The 16,881-nt window shown below is 42.4% G+C and overlaps 1 protein-coding gene across 9 annotated transcripts in view; it reads left to right on the forward strand.

The window, feature by feature from the left end:
* The window catches only part of TACC2 (transforming acidic coiled-coil containing protein 2), a 117,520-nt gene that overhangs the window by 96,889 nt on the left and 3,750 nt on the right, over nucleotides 1–16,881 (forward strand). For 8 of the 9 annotated variants that reach the window (XM_042863811.1, XM_042863810.1, XM_042863812.1 and 5 more), the window contains 6 exons: nucleotides 370–541; nucleotides 1,775–1,915; nucleotides 2,800–2,889; nucleotides 7,402–7,545; nucleotides 8,306–8,382; nucleotides 12,284–12,327. In XM_042863811.1, the coding sequence (XP_042719745.1) occupies nucleotides 370–541; nucleotides 1,775–1,915; nucleotides 2,800–2,889; nucleotides 7,402–7,545; nucleotides 8,306–8,382; nucleotides 12,284–12,327 (668 nt within the window). The remainder of the gene's footprint in view (nucleotides 1–369; nucleotides 542–1,774; nucleotides 1,916–2,799; nucleotides 2,890–7,401; nucleotides 7,546–8,305; nucleotides 8,383–12,283; nucleotides 12,328–16,881) is intronic. The other variant, XM_042863814.1, reaches the window with a different exon arrangement.

Raw genomic sequence — 16,881 nt, forward strand, 5'->3', positions numbered from 1 at the left:
CAGCATGTGTGGGTTGTGTTTACTTTCCAAAAATTTTGCTCTTTAAGGACATCTGTTCTTCTTAGGAACATTTATTTGCTGGGAGAGATGTGGGTCATGGTGAGAAAGGGGTAAAAGGCAAGGGAGAAATATTTGAGGAATGTTCTTAACCTTTCTGATGGAACTGGGCTTATTTAGATGACTCCAGCGTGCAGCTTTGAAAGGATATTGCAAAGTGTTATGAGATAGAACGATAGAAAGATGAGCTGAAGCAGTGTTTATATTTATACACGTGGAAATAATGAAGAGGACATACTTCGGTGTTACCAGAAGCAGAACGATGAAGGTCTTGTGCTCCACCCTGAAAGTGTGCATACAATCCTTTCTCAGGTCAAGTTTTGAAGACCCTGAAGCCCAGCAATCCTCTGGAATGAAAATACAACATCCAGCTTCTCGAGTCCTTGCTGCCAGCCAAGAGGCACACTTACAGTCACCAGACAAGTCCAAACAGAAGGACTTAGAGCCCATGACACTAGGAACAACCCCAGAGACTATTGAAATAGTAAGTAATTTATGTTAAAAGTTTGGGAACCATTTTCTTGTAGAAAATTCACATCTTATAAAACTCAGAACAGGTGGATCTCACAAGCAGAGCAAGAACTTGGCCTCGTACTCTTAGTAGCAGCATGTGGTAGGACCCAAATGAAAGTCTGATGGAATTCAGAAGAATTTTACTGTACTTTAAAATGCTCTTGTGATCACTTATTCCAAGCTGACATTTTGAAGTGCTTTCTCCTTACACGGAGTTGTTTACACTTCAACTCAATTTTTGTGGAGGTATTTTAGTCATAAATTAGGTTTTCTATAAAAACGTAGGACCGTGGTTTGCTCTGCTGTATGTGGTGTAAGATTTCAAATTTCTGTTGGTAAAAAGAGGTGCACGTTCAGGTTTTCTTAAAAACTGTTAACTCTGTTGTTGTCATCTGATGCTGATAATGTAAAAACCACTTTTCTGATCATTAGAACTCAGCCCAGCTTCCAGTGGCATCACTTTTTTTCAGTGGCTTCTCTGGTATTGAATGGTGAGCCCTTTCTTACTTCAGGCCTGCAGCGCTTACTGACTTCAAAGCATTGGTTCTCAAATACATGAAGGTTCCTTTAAGCTCACCTTAATACTGTGCTTCATTTATAATCTTTAATGATGCTGTTGATACCATCTTGCAAGGAATTAGCTTTGATGAGTTTTCAAGCTAAGTTTTCAATGCATTGCGGGTGCTCAAGTGCCTGGAGTCTATTTTTCTCATTGTACTTCTGTCCAGCTTCATGTTATGTATTTATCCTGAGCACGTTACAATTGTGAACACATCTTAGTTTATCTCCAATGAGCAGCACAAGATTTGGAAGAAGAGTCTTGCTCGTTTTCCCCCTCAGTTTTAGTCATCTTCAGAGCTTTTGGATTCATTTAGAGATATCAGAACAGAACAAAAGCTATTGTTTGAACAAAGCACATGATAGTAGATGTACTGAGAGTGTGCTGTGGTCCATGGCTTGGGAGCCATGATTTTAGAGGTCTTAATGCCACTAATTTCATATTAGTCTTAAAAAATTTACTCAGTTTATAAATTGGGAATAATTATTCTTGATGTTTGTCTGTTATAGCTATGAGCTGTATTCCAAAGGATTTTTCTATGGAGAATGAAATTATGAGAAATCAGGGATTTGCAGACACGTTGCTTTTAGCTTAAATTGCTTGGGCAGTCTCTGTTGATTATTCTACGCTCTTCTTATCCTTCAGACATCTCCTGAAGACTCCTTTGTCTCTGCTGATGCTCTTCTCAACAGGATATCTAAGAAAACATCAATATGTGATCAACCTGAATACCTAGATCCTGACTTAGCTGAAAAGAACCCCCCAGTATTCGCTCAGAAACTTCAGGTTTGTAGCAGAAATATAAATTTCTCTTCTCCTTTGTCTATGCTCTGTGTAGAATGCTTTACCTTGAGTGAAAGGAGTGGGAAATGGCTTGGATTGGAGGCTGGGAAAGAAAGAAAGCAATGGAACTAAGGAAGAGAAATATTTTAATTTAATTTATGCAATACATAAAATTGAGCTTAAAGTTCCTTAACAGTGTCCTCTATCCAGTAGCTCTGATGTTTATATTTTGAAGTCTTTATAAAGACAACTCTAGTCCTATAAAGCCCTAACCCTATAAGGCTTGAACACAGGACTCCATGTGTGGGGTGTGACCTTGACGCCTGACCTTAGTAGGTCTGTATCTGTAGGTCCGTTTTTGGAGATGAAGATCCTAATTCTGCTGAAATGGAAATTAGGATTTACTCTAATAATCCATCTGATGCACAGTTTGGTGTGGCTTCTTCTAGGAAAAGCAATTCCATCTGCAGAGCAGTTCTGTGTGTCAGGACCTATTTTCCAGAATATTCACAGTGAAACTTCAAAGCAGCAAAGATTGAATTGGGGGTGGCAGCTGGCATAAGTTCACATAAAATGTGAATGGAAGCAGAGAAGTCTGGAAAACGGCTTCAACTGCAGAAAACATATATTTTTTTTATACAAACACTTTATCCAAACTTACTTTCTAATAAAAATTGCCTGCATAGCCATCTCAGAACTACCCACAAAGTGACATTTTGCACCAAAGCTCAAAACAAAGGTAATACGGGATGTTTGTCATCCAGGAATTGCCAGAATTGCACATCAATTGCAATCAATAACATTCAGTTTTTTCACGCGTTAAAGATTTTTGCTGTGCTCTTAACACATTTTTTTCTGTGGATCACTGATGACCAAACACTTAACAGGAGGAGTTAGAGTTTGCTGCAATGAGGATAGAAGCACTGAAGTTAGCCAGGCAGATTACCCTGTCTTCTTTCCGCTCCTTAGATGCCGAGGTATCTGTTTTGTGCCTGCCATGTGTGTGAGTGTGCACAGAGACTAAGAAACAGTGCTGCTTTTTCTTTAACAAGGTGACTAAGGCGCTCAGAGTGCAGTAGAAAACTAAAACAAGCACCAGAGTGTGGCACAGAAGAGCATGCTGAAAGCAGCGCTGCACACAGAAATGCTGTCCACCAATGGAAAGATTAACATAAGTTTGTAGGCAAGAAACAGGCATACGCTTATCACAGGAGAAAGAATTCTGCAACCAGATGGCTTTCTTTAATGTTTACCCCAAGGTTTGTCCTAAAATATTTGGTAGCAAAACAATATCAAACCCACTCCTTATAAGAATGCTGTAGATTTTGGCTGTTGGTCCCTACGGCTTGAAACAGACACCCAAGTACACAAGTGAGAAGTTCAGTCAACCCTACCATCAGGCTTCAGAAGAAAGGGACTGCAGCAGACCTGCAAGGGCTGTAGAGCTACCAAGGGAAAGGGGCTCCCTCACACAATGGGGCTTCACTCCTGAAGATCTAAACTTTTCCTTTATAATTGTCTTTTCTCTAGCACGCTGCCTACTGCCTCCTCGGAGTGATGCATTGCATGGCTTTAGAGACACGTGCGGTCCTTACTGGCTTTACTGCAGGATGGAAAAGCTTGCTGTGATGCACTGTGTTTGGTGATTAGCCAGTTGTGCAGCTAGTTTGTGTTGTCCTTTGTGGTGCTTTGAACAAAAAAGTCAAGCCAAAAATGTTAATGGCTTTCTTGGGAGGTGCTGTCAGCTGAGGAGGATGCTGACGGAATGGCAGCATCCTGCTGCAATGAGTCATTTTATTCCAAATGAGGGGCATGTGCTGTGGCACATCCTTCTCCAGTGACCTTTCTTATGTTACAGTGGCCATTAATAAGTCAGGAAGCTTTTGGCTTAGTCCTGCATCATCTTAATATTAGAGTACGTTGCATCATAACAACATTTGAGCTGATGACAAGGTGTAGTTTCTTGGTGAAATTTATGAACTCCTTGGAAGTTAGAAATGGGGGACAGGCTTCATGTGAATTTAATCTTCATAACAAAGATAGCAAAAATGATAAGCAGAGATGAGGAGGGAAAAATAAGCAAAACTCCACCCTCTGGCACAGAATTGGAAGCATCTGGACATTCACAAGGTCCTGTCTCTATCCAGCCACAGGAGCATTCTTGGCTGAACAACTTGGGTGCCATGCTAGGCTGGGAAGGCCTTTTGTCCCTGGATAACTTTACTGTTTAGGTGGGAGATTGCTGATATTAAATTAGCCTGTGGTGGCAACCCTTGTGACCTGCAGTGACTGGTGGCCTGGATTAACTATAATAGGATCCACCAGATGACTGCAGTGACTTAAATTCGGACACTATCTGGCAGGATTCCCTTCTGGTTGGCTGCCCACAGTTCTTCCCTTCGTGTTTTATAACTAAGGTTAGCATTTGCTGAACCACTACAGGTGTGATAACAAGCACAAGCATTCCACATTATTATGTCCTATCACCATTTTTCTATAAAGTTGCAGGCATAAATTAGGCTTGTTATGCTTCCATCGACCTGTGTGCACACATCAATTAGTTACAAGACAAGATCGTTTGATATGTACTTAGCTTACCCTTTGCCAGCACTCATACTAATTTTCAGCAAGGCTAAATACATATATTCCCCTAAACAGTATGCTAAAAGTGATGTATCATTTTCACTGCAGAGCCTCACTTTTCTTCCACTCTGACCTTCTTGAAGTGAGATCACCACAGCTGGTTAATCAATATGCATTTACTCTCTGTCTGATCAGATATCTGGTTTCTGTGCAAGGTGCTGGGAAGTGCAGGGGAAGTGCATTGGGCTCTCAAATATTTGCACTAAGATCACAGTGACCTACATCTTGTAGTAATTCCCCTGCGGGCTCTAATCTTTCTGTGTGAGGTTCAGTGACTTATAAATCCCTATGCTTATTATTACCCCAATTAATTGCTTACTTTTTTGGCAGTTAGGCACTGAATTTAAAGCATAGACGAAATATTACTTGAGGTGATATTGTCATGCTATTGGGCTATTTGTTTTCAGATGGTAGGAATATTTGAAGGCAGAAAATAACAGATAGGAAATGGGCCATCAGTTTGTAAAACTGGCTGTTAGATAAAACCAGTAAGACCAGTGCTGGAGACTGTGGCAGAGGGTTGGTTATGCTCCTGCCAAAGAAAGAAGCCAGCCAACCCAGCTGGGGGTTGCATGCCCTGCTTCCAGAGTCGGGACAACGCTGGTTGGGCTAGTAGACACCAGTGTTTCTGTGAGCTGGTTCAGTTCCAAGAGCTTTTATGGTAGTTATTTGGGGGGAAATATTAAGCTTTTATTATATGTCATTAGTAATTCTTTTGTAAAATTCACTCAACTGCAGGAGAGAATGAGAAAAACCATGTTAGTAAGGTGTTGGTGGGGCACAGGAGCAGGTCACCAAGGAGGCTGTGGATGCCCCATCCCTAGAGGCATTCAAGGCCAGGCTGGATGTGGCTCTGGGCAGCCTGGGCTGCTGGTTGGTGATCCTGTGCATAGCAGAGGGTTGAAACCAGATGATCACTGTGGTTCTTTTCAACCCAGGCCATTCTATGCTTCCATGATATACAAAAATCCCTAAATATGTATTAAATTCTTGAAATGTGCTTTTTTTTTCCCCTTCAAAATCCTCACATATTGACAATGACTTCCAAAAGTTTTTACAGGAGTTTAAGGAAATGTGTGTTTCCATTGCCACGATTAATATTTCCCAGCAGTTTCCTCACGAGACCCAGCAGCTCACACAGCAGAAGGCTTTTGAAATAAGATATGTGTGGTTCAACAGATTGAGCTGCAGGATGGCCTTTCTTCTGAGGGCAGCTTTGATGCTCTAATAGCCCTTTGTCGTCTCTCAGTTTTCCTCTTTGGGTTTGAGTAGGAAATAAAGTGCATTTTTTGAAGGTGGAATACTGAATTTCAGCAGCAGAGGTCTGGTTTCTTGCCTGTTCTACTGAGGTTTGTGGGCAGCACCGTGTGTTTTTATATATATATGCGTACACAGAGATGACTCGTGCCCAAGATGTGCTTTTTCCTGCATTGTCACTGTATATCAGGAGAAATCTGAAGAATACAAGCTGTGTAATTTGGGTAGATCCTGTGCTGCCTTTTGCTGCACTGTGCAAAGCCACCAGGTTGGAGGTTGTGCCTCCTTGTTGTTGGAACTGATCAATAGTTGGTACATGTGGTAAAATGTGACAAAAAGAGAGAGGAATGGCCTGCAGCTGAAAGCACAGAGTCAGATGATTCCTGTGTTTAAAAATGAACAAAAGATAGAGAGCAAATTGACACGTCTCCTATATAAACAGCATGGTGTTTTGAAGTGCTGTTGAGCTTGTTACTGCTCTAATTAAATTTCCTTGTCTCGTCTTTTAGTGTTGCTGGCACGGTTTCAGCACGTTGCTCACAGATGTGGGTGGAATGCATAACATCTATTCCTGTGTTTTCCTAGTGTGAGCCTTCTGTGTCCTTAGGACAGCTTGTTCAATAAGGTGTGCTGTGGGAGCTCAGAAAGGGCTGCACAGGAGGAACTGTGGCTTTGGATCCTTTCTGTTATTCTGGGATGTGTGAGAAGGGCTGTGAGCGAGTGAACCATTCGTGGGACAGATCTGAGAGTCTGCACTGAGGGCAGTGCTGGAGGGGAGGAGGTGCAGCATTTTGTTTGGGGCAGAGCAGCATGAGAGCATTCCTATCCAGGCCATCAGCAGTCTGGATGTGGTATTTCAAGATGTGGGTGTTTATAAACTCCTTGTTTTTTTTTAATGCACTGTGATGTGAGTTGTTTACATCTAGAGCGTTTGCAGGGTCAGGCATCTCAATTTCACTTGGCTCTATTGGGCTCTTTTCCTTATTCTGTATCTTTCTGACCCAGTTTTGACCACCGGCATGAACAAGATTGGCAGCTGCTAACAAAACCTCATTTAACATATTAATTGCATGCTAAATAACCAGCGGGGCAGCAATGGCAGCTGCATATTCACACTTCTTACAAAATATTGTTTGTGACAGAATATATCAGCATGTGAGAACTAGTAAGATAAACATCTCCTCATTTCTGTTTTTTTTTGTTTAATCTCATCTATTTTTATGGAAGCAGAATTCCCCTTAATGAGCTTTCTGCCTCCCATTCTAATTTCCTCTGCTGACACGTGTTTCTTGTGGATGCTTTCATGACATTTCTGTATCAGGAGGTAGTAAAATAAGCTCCTAAAATATTGTGGATGATGCACTATCTTTATTTTCTCTCTGTAAGGCTAATTTGGTTCTCCTGATGCTCACTATGAATTTTAAACGTGTGTTGAAATGCTCCTGTCAATGTTACAGCTGTTGTAGTTTAGTAGTGCACTGGCTGTCAGTCCTAGCTCAGGACCCTGGTGCCTAGCACACAGAAAACGTCAGCTCAACATGTATTTAATGGCTCATTTCTTTGTATTTAAAAAAAAACCAAACACACAGAGAGAACCTGCTATCCCAGCAGATGTTTCCATCTCTAAAAGTGTGCTGTACTCACGGATCGGCGCTTCGGATGCAGAAGGCACCACGAGTCTTCTCTACCCCCAGCAAGACTTGGATGCTGCACTACGACTTGCCAGAGCAGAGGTAATTTTTTAGAATTGGGAATAGGAAATAGGTGGCACTTGTGGACTCCTTCTTTTCTGTTTTCTCCCAAACTCTTTATATTATTATTATGTTTACCATGCTTGAGACTGTTCTCAGCAATTCTAAACCCACGCTGGAGGCTAGCAAAGCCAAAGGTGCTACTCTGTAAGTGCTGCTTGTTTTGGATGTAAATACTGGCTGGAAGAGGCCTATGAAAATCACTGAGTTCAGCTGTCAGGCTACTTCAGGACTGACCCAAAGTAAAAAAACATAATTAAGAGCAGTATCTAAAAGTCACTTAAAAGTGGACAGGCACAAGACATCAACCACCTCTAGAAACCCATTCCAGTGTCTAACCATTGCAGTGTGAATGAAAGGAGCACAAAGGAACACAGTCCTTCAAATATAAAATCTCATGGATAGTCAGCCCTACATATGGACACAGAAGCAATAAGAGCCCCCTTAGAGGACAAACCGTGGGACTGTGTTCCAAAGCCAAAATTATTTCAGTCTTGGCTCCAAATCAAGCATTGTATGAAGCGTTTTTAAGTGATCATGATTTCACATGTGAACTTCTTAAAATTGCACCTGTAATGTAATTGCACCTGTCTGTAAATCAATGGGCATGCTTGTATTTGAACCCATTGTGCCTTTGGAAACTGTACCTGTATCAATCAGAATTTGATATCCATACTGTACACTTATTTTGTTTCCTCCTCAGTGGATCACTTCTTCTCACTTTTCATTTTCCTTGTTTCAGATTGTGGCCAAGGAAAGAGAAGTGTCTGAGTGGAAAGAGAAATATGAAGAAAGCAGAAGGGAAGTGATGGAAATGAGGTGGGTCATCACTTGTCACTAAGCACAACAGTGTAGTCTTACTTCAGGCTGTGGACAGCACAGAGTGCTATGACTGTACAGATCTTTGGCTCACTGAAGTTGTTGGTTATATTTAACTGCAGGCTTCAAACTGATCCTAAACCTGTTGAAGGTAATCATTGTGAACTTCTACATTGCTGTTACTGAGATAAAGGGTCTTAGTCCAGGCTAATATAAGGAGTTTTCTCCAGTTTGTCCTGCTCCCCTCACTTGCGAATTCTCACATGGGTTGCATTGTGGTGTTTCTGTTGCCTGACTGAATGACTGTGCCTGCAGTGTTGGTAGAGGTGTCTGTCTGCTAATTTAAAGTTGTCTTTCCACGAGGAGTTTTGCCAGCAGAAAAAAAGCATGCGAAGGTTTGAATACAGGTATGAGCAGCAGAGGCTCCCTTCAGGAGGTTATTATTAAAAGATTCTTTAACATCAAAAGCCCCATTGCTGGTAGGAAAACATTTCTTGCAAAGGAGCCACTCTTGCCTTCGAGAGTTGACTTTCAAGGAGTTTCAACTTCCTTCTGTTTGAACAGAATTTTTAATTATAGCACACACACTAAACTTGATTTCAGCTAACCAGTGTTTATCTTGGATTTTGCTACCCAATTTGAGAGCTGACAAGAAGCACTCTGAACTTTTCAGTTCTTTCTAGTTGTATCTGCTGATCTATTGTACTCCATTTCTTCTTGCAAGCCTGTCTCTATTACATTAAATAACAGTAAACTGATAATAACTGTTTTGGCCTTTCTTCCCAGCCAAGGTCTCTGCCATTTGCAAAAATGATGAAGTCACTATAGTGGATAAAGTTGCTCAGAGCATCACTTTTGCTTGCCATCTAGTCAGCTGAGGGTTTCAGCCATTCTTTTTCTGTACAGTGGTAATGCCATAAGAACAACATGCAGAGAAGTTTGACCCATTCATTGACCTGGATCTGAGAAAGTCATCAGTTTTAAAAGAGGCTCTCTAGGAGTATTCTATGGAATTTTTAAAGCCTATTACTTTCTGCCTTCAAACAGACAGGCCCTCTCCCTACCTCTGTCCTTCACTCATAAATAAAAGACATCAGATTATTTTAGCATCTATCTTTCAAATTATAATTTCCATGATGCCTTTTGAGACTGAGTTTTCTGTTCTAGCACCTGCTTCTTCCCAGAGTTAAAGACCTAGGTAGCTTAAAGCAGAAGCCAGTCAGCTGTATTGAGAAGTGATCTGCACCTGCAGTTCCTGCTGGCAGCCAGGAAACTTGTGCTGATGGAACAGGGGCAAAAGAACACTGTGCTGCACGAATCAGAAGCACTGGCAAAGGTGCCAAGTGTCACACGTGGCAGATTTGAATCGAGGAGCACAGGGCTCTGAGCCAATGCATCTGAAGAGAGGCATCTGCAGGAGGCGAGAGCAGCGCCTTTGTGCCTTTGAGAGGAACCATCTCCCAGCGCCCGCTGAGTTCTCTCACCTCTCTTGCTCTCCGCCTGGGAAAGGAACCAAAACCCTGGCATAGCTCTCTCAGTGCATAATGAGGCAAAATGGAAAGGAACTGCTGCATGCATGCATCCAAAAAACGAAACGTGGAATGAAGAAAACCTAGGAATTATGTAAAGAATGACTCAGAGTTCATTGCACACACTCCAGTGCAGTACTTTGCCTATTTTCTGAGGCTGCCAGGGTACATACGCCTGCTGGCTGCAAACAGGCACTGGCAGAGGTTGCTTATTCCTTAATGAAAGGAGAGCAGAGAGACAGAGCATCTGACACACTGTAGGATCTGTTCCTTTCTGTACCTCGCATTAATTTGCTTCTGTGTCTATGTCCTCAATAAGATTTGATTTTGGAGGAAAAAAAAGAAAAAGCCTTATGCAAGCCAAATTTCAACAGGCAAATGGGGAAAAGGTCATTTTGTCTCAAAGTGCTGAAAGGTGCATGTGTGCACCAGGATTTCATTGGGAAGATCACATGTTGAAACAGTTCATGTGCGATAAATTAGAGATGCAGAAATTAGACGTGACATAATTGTAAGAAAGGAATGAAGGGAAAGGCTGGGATTATCGAGTTGCAAGCATAGTAACTTTTTTTTGCAGGAGGAGAAGCAATGCTTCTTTATGCAAATACTCCTTGTTCTACCTCCTGAGTTTAGCCAAGTTTCCAGCAAAATGTCAGCGTGAAGGAGATTCCACTCTGGAGGAGAGGAGCTGAATGAGAAGTTACAATAAGGATGTAGTAGGATTCAAACAGGTAGCCAGTGATGGGCTGTGCCATAGCCCAAGGGTAGAGCCAGAGTCAGGCTGGATGTGTTTAAACATGGTTTGTTGGAGGTCTGATTGATCGTACCTCTGTGTGGGATGCCAAGCAGAAGACCTTTCGAGAGGTAGCCTGGGATTTCTATGTTTTCATGACTTATAAAACTGTGGAAAGTCAATACACAGACCAGAGGTCTGAAATAGAAGAACTTAGGCCTATGTAGCATCAACTTTGAGTTGAGATGCTCCATCACAGAGAGGAGTGACATGGTCAGCATCCTTGGGTTTCCCACCTGCAATGCCTTTTCTTTAGTCTGCTTGAGAGAAAGAGAGCTTTGTGATGAATATGAAGCAAGCCTTGAGATCTTCACTTTCCAAATCAAATAGTGTTAAAATCGCTGTGGCGTTGTAGTGTCCACCTTTACTGATGAAAGTAAGGCTGGGAAGCTGTATGGTGTCCTAACAACATTTAATGTTGTGTTCATTGTCATTGGTCCTTGGCTTCATTTTCTAAGATGATCAAACTTCCTGAAGGTGGCTGGTATCACAAGGACATGACATGGCTTTGAAATCCCTGCTGCTTACCTCTTATGTGAGAATGATCCCACTGTCTGGGGTCTGTATGTGATCCAGACTTGACACATGCAGTGCTGCTGTTACTGCGCTGGGTTTGGGGGATCTCCACAGCTTTCTCCTTTCCTTGCTGACTTCTGTCCCAGGATTTCCCCTTATCCTTACTGCAACCTCTCTGTCTGCAGCTAAAATGGAGCAAATCAAAGCGAGCAAAGACTTCAAAAAATATGTATTCAAATACCAGTGGGCTATTTGGAATATTCACTTCAGATGAAGCGTACAGTGATTTTGTTTTTCATAGGCAATCCTATGTGGCTCACAAATCAAAGCACAGATCAAGCTAGTCCCATTTCATTAGCTTTATTTGGCTCTGGAAAGGGATGGATCATCTTTCTAAATCACATTTAATCTGCTTATTTTGGCTAACCTCTTTTCAAGAAGGAAACTCAAAGCCTGCTGCGAGTCTGCGAAATAAAATAGTCTTGAAAGTAACATTTTCCCCCCTCTGTTTTTCAAAAGATGTGTGAAATTGGACGCGGTGAGCTTTGTGCTCCATAGCTGAGTGTTTTGGTTGTGTTGTTTTAAGTGCTGATGGGTCACTTCTTCACGTTTGGAGAGTGGAAGAGTGGATGCGTTTTGGATGGGGGCCAGCTGTACTGCTGTTGGATTTACTTGCCTACCAATTATAGCTTTTGTTAATGTTCACATTAAAAATAAGCGGACATGGAGGATGAAGAGGGGGTGGAAGAAGGCAATAGGAAAAGGAGACTTGATGCAACTCTTCAGTTAGGTTGATGCAATTATGTTGATGTTTAAACTGAGATCGGTAATGTACTTCGGGTGTGATGCAAAGTAATTCCTTTTCCCTCCCCGTGGAGGAGCAACGTTTAAGCTGTCAGTTTTATTTGTTGCATAGGAATAAAGAGCATACAGAAGCATGGAGCAGGATCTGTGTCCTGCTTTTATACCACAGTTCAGTTATTAAGTAGCATTATTTTCTAATTATTAGCTATTATGATGTTTGCCAAAAGTTTTTCTTTTTTCTTTTTTTTCCCTCTTACAGGAAAATAGTTTCAGAATATGAGAAGACGATTGCTCAGATGATAGGTAGGTGTTCCTGCCATGAAAGATGCTATCCTGCACTCTGATTTTCTGAAGAGGGCATAGAAATGGGATTTAAGTCTGTGGGCTTCATTTTGATGCCAGCTCCCCCCGCTGATGCTGCAGGGAATGGGGATGCATCTGAGGGCACACTGTGTGCTTCCAGGTGGTGATGTGAAGCTGGTGCTTCACTTTACAGAAATAAACCCCAAGGCAGTCCAGGTAATACAGAAAGGTCAGGGCTTTTTCTTCTGTGTCAAAGCAAAGAGTCCCATGGGAAACATGTTCAAACACTGCCCAGCTTCTACAGGTACCTCCAGGAGAGACATAAAATGACCTGAAAACCCTGTAGTCATCCGCTCGCAGCTGTTTAACAGGAGATACCAAACTTAGCTCTTTACAACAGGGATTATCTGTGCTAAGTGCATTGGTTGGACCAAAACCGAGATTAACTTCAATCCCAGCTGAGATTGTGAGTGGCCAATCCACCTCCCAGCTACTGACATAAAGGTCTCCAAGCTATCTGCACAATCTATTGCAGAAGTCAAGAAATCATTCTTCTCACTCCTCTGGGAGAACTGTCATAGAGAGCACTGCATGCCTGCAGCACAAAAGGCATCTGTGCATCTTTCTAAAAGGGTTTTAACACATGAAGGACTTTTATCACAGCTGTTGAGTTCTAATATATATGTGTGTTTTACCCCTTTTAAAACTGGCAGCTCCTCGTGGTCTGTGTGGCATAACACCCAAGCTGTTGGTTTCTTCTACATTGTTTTGTTAGCACTTGATGCTTGAGTTCTCTCTAAATTCTATAGCAGAGTCGCTTATTTTTGCCCAAGGAGAGCAGGGGGGGGGCAGTTCAGTGCCTGCTGTTTGCTGCCTTCCTGCATTTCACAGCCCATGGGAGGCACCCCAACCTCCTTTCATGAAAAGGAAAAAAAAGGGCCTAGAAATAAGTCTTCATCTGTGTGCTTTGTTCTCTGTACAGTGTTCTGCCTCCATTGCCTTCTGTGTGTAAACCTGAATGGGTTTGCCTGCTTTCTGACGTAACCTCTGTCATTCTCATCATACAGTTGTTAAGGCAGGAGTGGTCAGATTATGCCAAGAATTTGATTCCCTTTATTTTACACTGGGTGTGCTCTGGTGCTGCTTCATGCACGATTATGGACATTACCAAGCGTGGCAAAGAATCAGGGTCACAGTCTCCAAAATGTAATTTTCTTCTTCAAACACTGGGGACATTTTTTCCTATTTTATGTGTCCCACTGCTGTCAAGAGATTCTTTTTTTTTTTTAAAGCAGTACAGAGTTTGATCTGAGTGCTTACAGCATGTAGGTCCTGTATCACTCTGCAGGGAGTTCTTCAGCTTCAATGGCCATTTGTATGGACAGACACAGGACCTGCCCCATTCTCCCTAAGCTTCTGCATGCAGCCAGCAATAGAATTGACTGCAGGTTAAACTTGTATGTATATAAGTTGTAAGTCTGTAGAGCAATGAGAAGGTATGGAACAGAGATTCTAAGGCAACAGCACAGCCATGGCATGCATGGCAAATTCTGCAGTTGCCAGTTCATCTTTAAAGAAATCAAGGATATTAAAGCGTTGGGCCTTTGGCCACTGAGGAAATAGAAACAACTTCAAACTTCTAATTCAAAGTATCAGTCAGAGTCTTCCAGGTGATGTACAGCAAGTTTTTAAGAGCTATGGCTGTAAATAACGTAATTTGCCATCCGTTTTCAAAAGAACTGAAACAGCAGCGACACAGGAAGCATGTGCTAATTAGAGCAATATGCAAATTTTACAGCATGATAAACGTGAGGCTCCTTCTCCCAGCCTTTAGTGTAAATTTTCCCTCTAATTATCCCACTTTCTCCTGACATTTGCTGCAAATTATTGTCCCTTCTGACAAAAGAATTTACCCAAATGCCACATTGTGAGGGAAGTGATTGTCTGCATGCTATTTGCATAGACTTGACTGAGCTGTTATCCCACTAACGTCTCCCTGCTGGAGCAAAATATGCATTTTCACAAAGGAAATGCCTCTGCTCTTTCTATTTATGATCTAACCCTTCTGAGCTATTTACAGAGCCCTCTGCCAGGAGGGCATTGCAAGCGAACCGATTTCACAAATCCCTTTTCATGAATATTCAGCGTGGTTGAGCGATCCTGCTCAGCTTTTACAGACTGTCGTGTGCATGCAGAGTGAGCACGGAAAATATTTCGTACTCGTGGAATAAGACTGTGGGTGTGTTTGCATATAAAGTGCTGAAAACATGCCCTGCAAGCTGTCACTGCCATTGATTTCAAGGGCTGTGGTAGATCTCCTATTGCTGTCATGTACAGAGCCCAGTGTTAGCCCACCTCAGCTCATACAATCAGTCCCATGCTGTCCAGGCAGAGCTTGCACACTGTCAGTGCACAGATCCCTATGAGTGTTTCTGCATCATTTCCTCCTGCTGCTTTATCTGCTCTTCCTCACACTTGGCTCCCTAAGACAGTCTGCTGCCCTTTGAGGGTGGGCACACAAAGGACAGCCATGCTGCTGTGCTGCAGCCTGGGCAGAGCTCACAAAGGCTCCTGTTCACCCTGCGGCACGCACCTCTCCTCAGTCACACTCACCTCCTCCCCTTCCAAAATCCTTGCTGTAGATTTATTTGTATTGTTGGATTTGTGATGTTGGGCTTTTTTTTTTCCTCTTTTTTTTCCTGCTAAAAAAATGTATCCGTGTACCTGTAAGCTTAAAGACATAATGAACTTTTCATTATGAAGACAAACAAATGTTATGCTTTGTGCATTACGGGTTGTTGCATTACTTATTTTCTGCTTTCCTAACAATTCCTGATTTTCTATTTTGCTTCCGTTTTCGTTGCTTCTTGCTATTTGCTTGCAAAAACAAACAGGCAAGCCCGGTAAGTAAAGCTTTTCACCAACTTTCACACCACCACTCTGCATTTTTCCTTTCTTTTGCCTTTGTTCTCCGTTTGCTGCATTCCCATTCAGTTATGTGATAACGCTGTGCTGAGCCTCGGGGCGGATGTGCTGCTCCTGTGGTGGTGGCCTCACTCTGTCCATTTGGACATCCTTAGTGCTGAGCATCCTCGTGGTGGTGGTGATGACCCACAGGCAGTGTGTGGTATGGACATGGAAGCCATTTAATTAAAATATTCTGATCACGTAGCCTTTATAAACTGCCTTAGAAACAATGTAGAGATAAGTGGCTGTAACTGGTGAGCTGAGATTGGAGCTGCCTGCACAGCTCCACTGAGCAGCCTGTTCCTTAAGGCTAAATGATAGCTTCAGAGAGTAGTTGGTGGGTCTGCCCAGCCCCTGCAGCCCATGATGCTGGGAGGCAAAGAGCTCCTAGATGTGAGGAGTGAGGCTGCATCACTAGCAGGAGGAAGTTGCTAAAATACCACAGTAATCTCAGAAGAAGTAAATGGAGATTTATTTATTGATTTGAGTTGTCACTTTGAACGCCTTAAAGCGTTTAGTGATGCAGATGGCTCCTTTCTCCTGCATGGAGCTGTGAGCAGAGGTGCTGCCCGACACTGGCATCATTGCAGTCAGTGCTTGGGGATGAGCTGGGCTGGTTGTATCTCCAGCGTGCTTACAGGAGGCTTCTGCTGGAGCACGGGGTGGCAGCTTCTCAGATCTCGAAGAATTACATAAATAAAGGAAGAGAAATCGATGGGTTTCTCCCTTTATTTGAGTATTACAAATAATCATGGTGTGTCTCCAAGTAGTCAAAAGGGAGAAGTTATCAGAGTGACGCCCCTGCACTCCTTGGTTCATTCATCCCAAAGGTGTTTGTCACTGCCTGGGGCTTTGCTGGGCTGGCACAAATGCAGAGGACTACAAAGAGATTGAATACACAAAAGGAAGAGGTGAATTGCTTGGGAATTCACAGCATGAACTTTGACATTTCAGGGTTGACCAACACCGTGAAATACTCTTTGAATCAGATTCATTTTCACTCTTTGAGTGAAAAACTGAACACCCGTCAAAATATTTCAAAACATAGGAGGCTTAAATGAAAAGTTGTGCATTTTAAAACTGCTTCTTAGATGGGAGAACTTTTCCCTTCATTTCAATTTCTGTCGGAGGTGTAAGAAAACGGTAACATAAAGCTGCTCATTTCTCTGAGCATATCTCATAGCAGCATCGTTCAAAGCAGCCCTTAAAACAGAGACATAAAGATCTTAATTTAGGATCTGCAGCCAGCAGTGTATCATTCAAGTAGGCAATGGCAGGCTTTTTTTTCCTACTGTTATAAGCTATTTTAATTTATTACTTTGAAAAACATTGTCTTCCATGTGGATTTGGAATCCTGTTTTACTCTTCCCACCCTCCCTGCTGCCTCACATGTAGTTAAACACTCTTTACGCTTAGGAGATGCCCTCCACAAACCAGCTCTGCCCAAAGTCAGGTTTCCTTCCTGGCATTTGTCTGCAGAGCTCCTAAGAAGGAAAGTTTACAGAGTTTTCTGAGGGGAGAATTTTGAGCTGGGCTAAATGAAATGAAGTGGCAAGTTTGTACGGGGTTGGAAAAGATGGTGGGAGA

This window comes from Lagopus leucura, unplaced genomic scaffold, assembly GCF_019238085.1.
Source record: "Lagopus leucura isolate 7727_CA_CO unplaced genomic scaffold, USGS_WTPT01 Super-Scaffold_741, whole genome shotgun sequence".
NCBI lineage: Eukaryota > Metazoa > Chordata > Aves > Galliformes > Phasianidae > Lagopus > Lagopus leucura.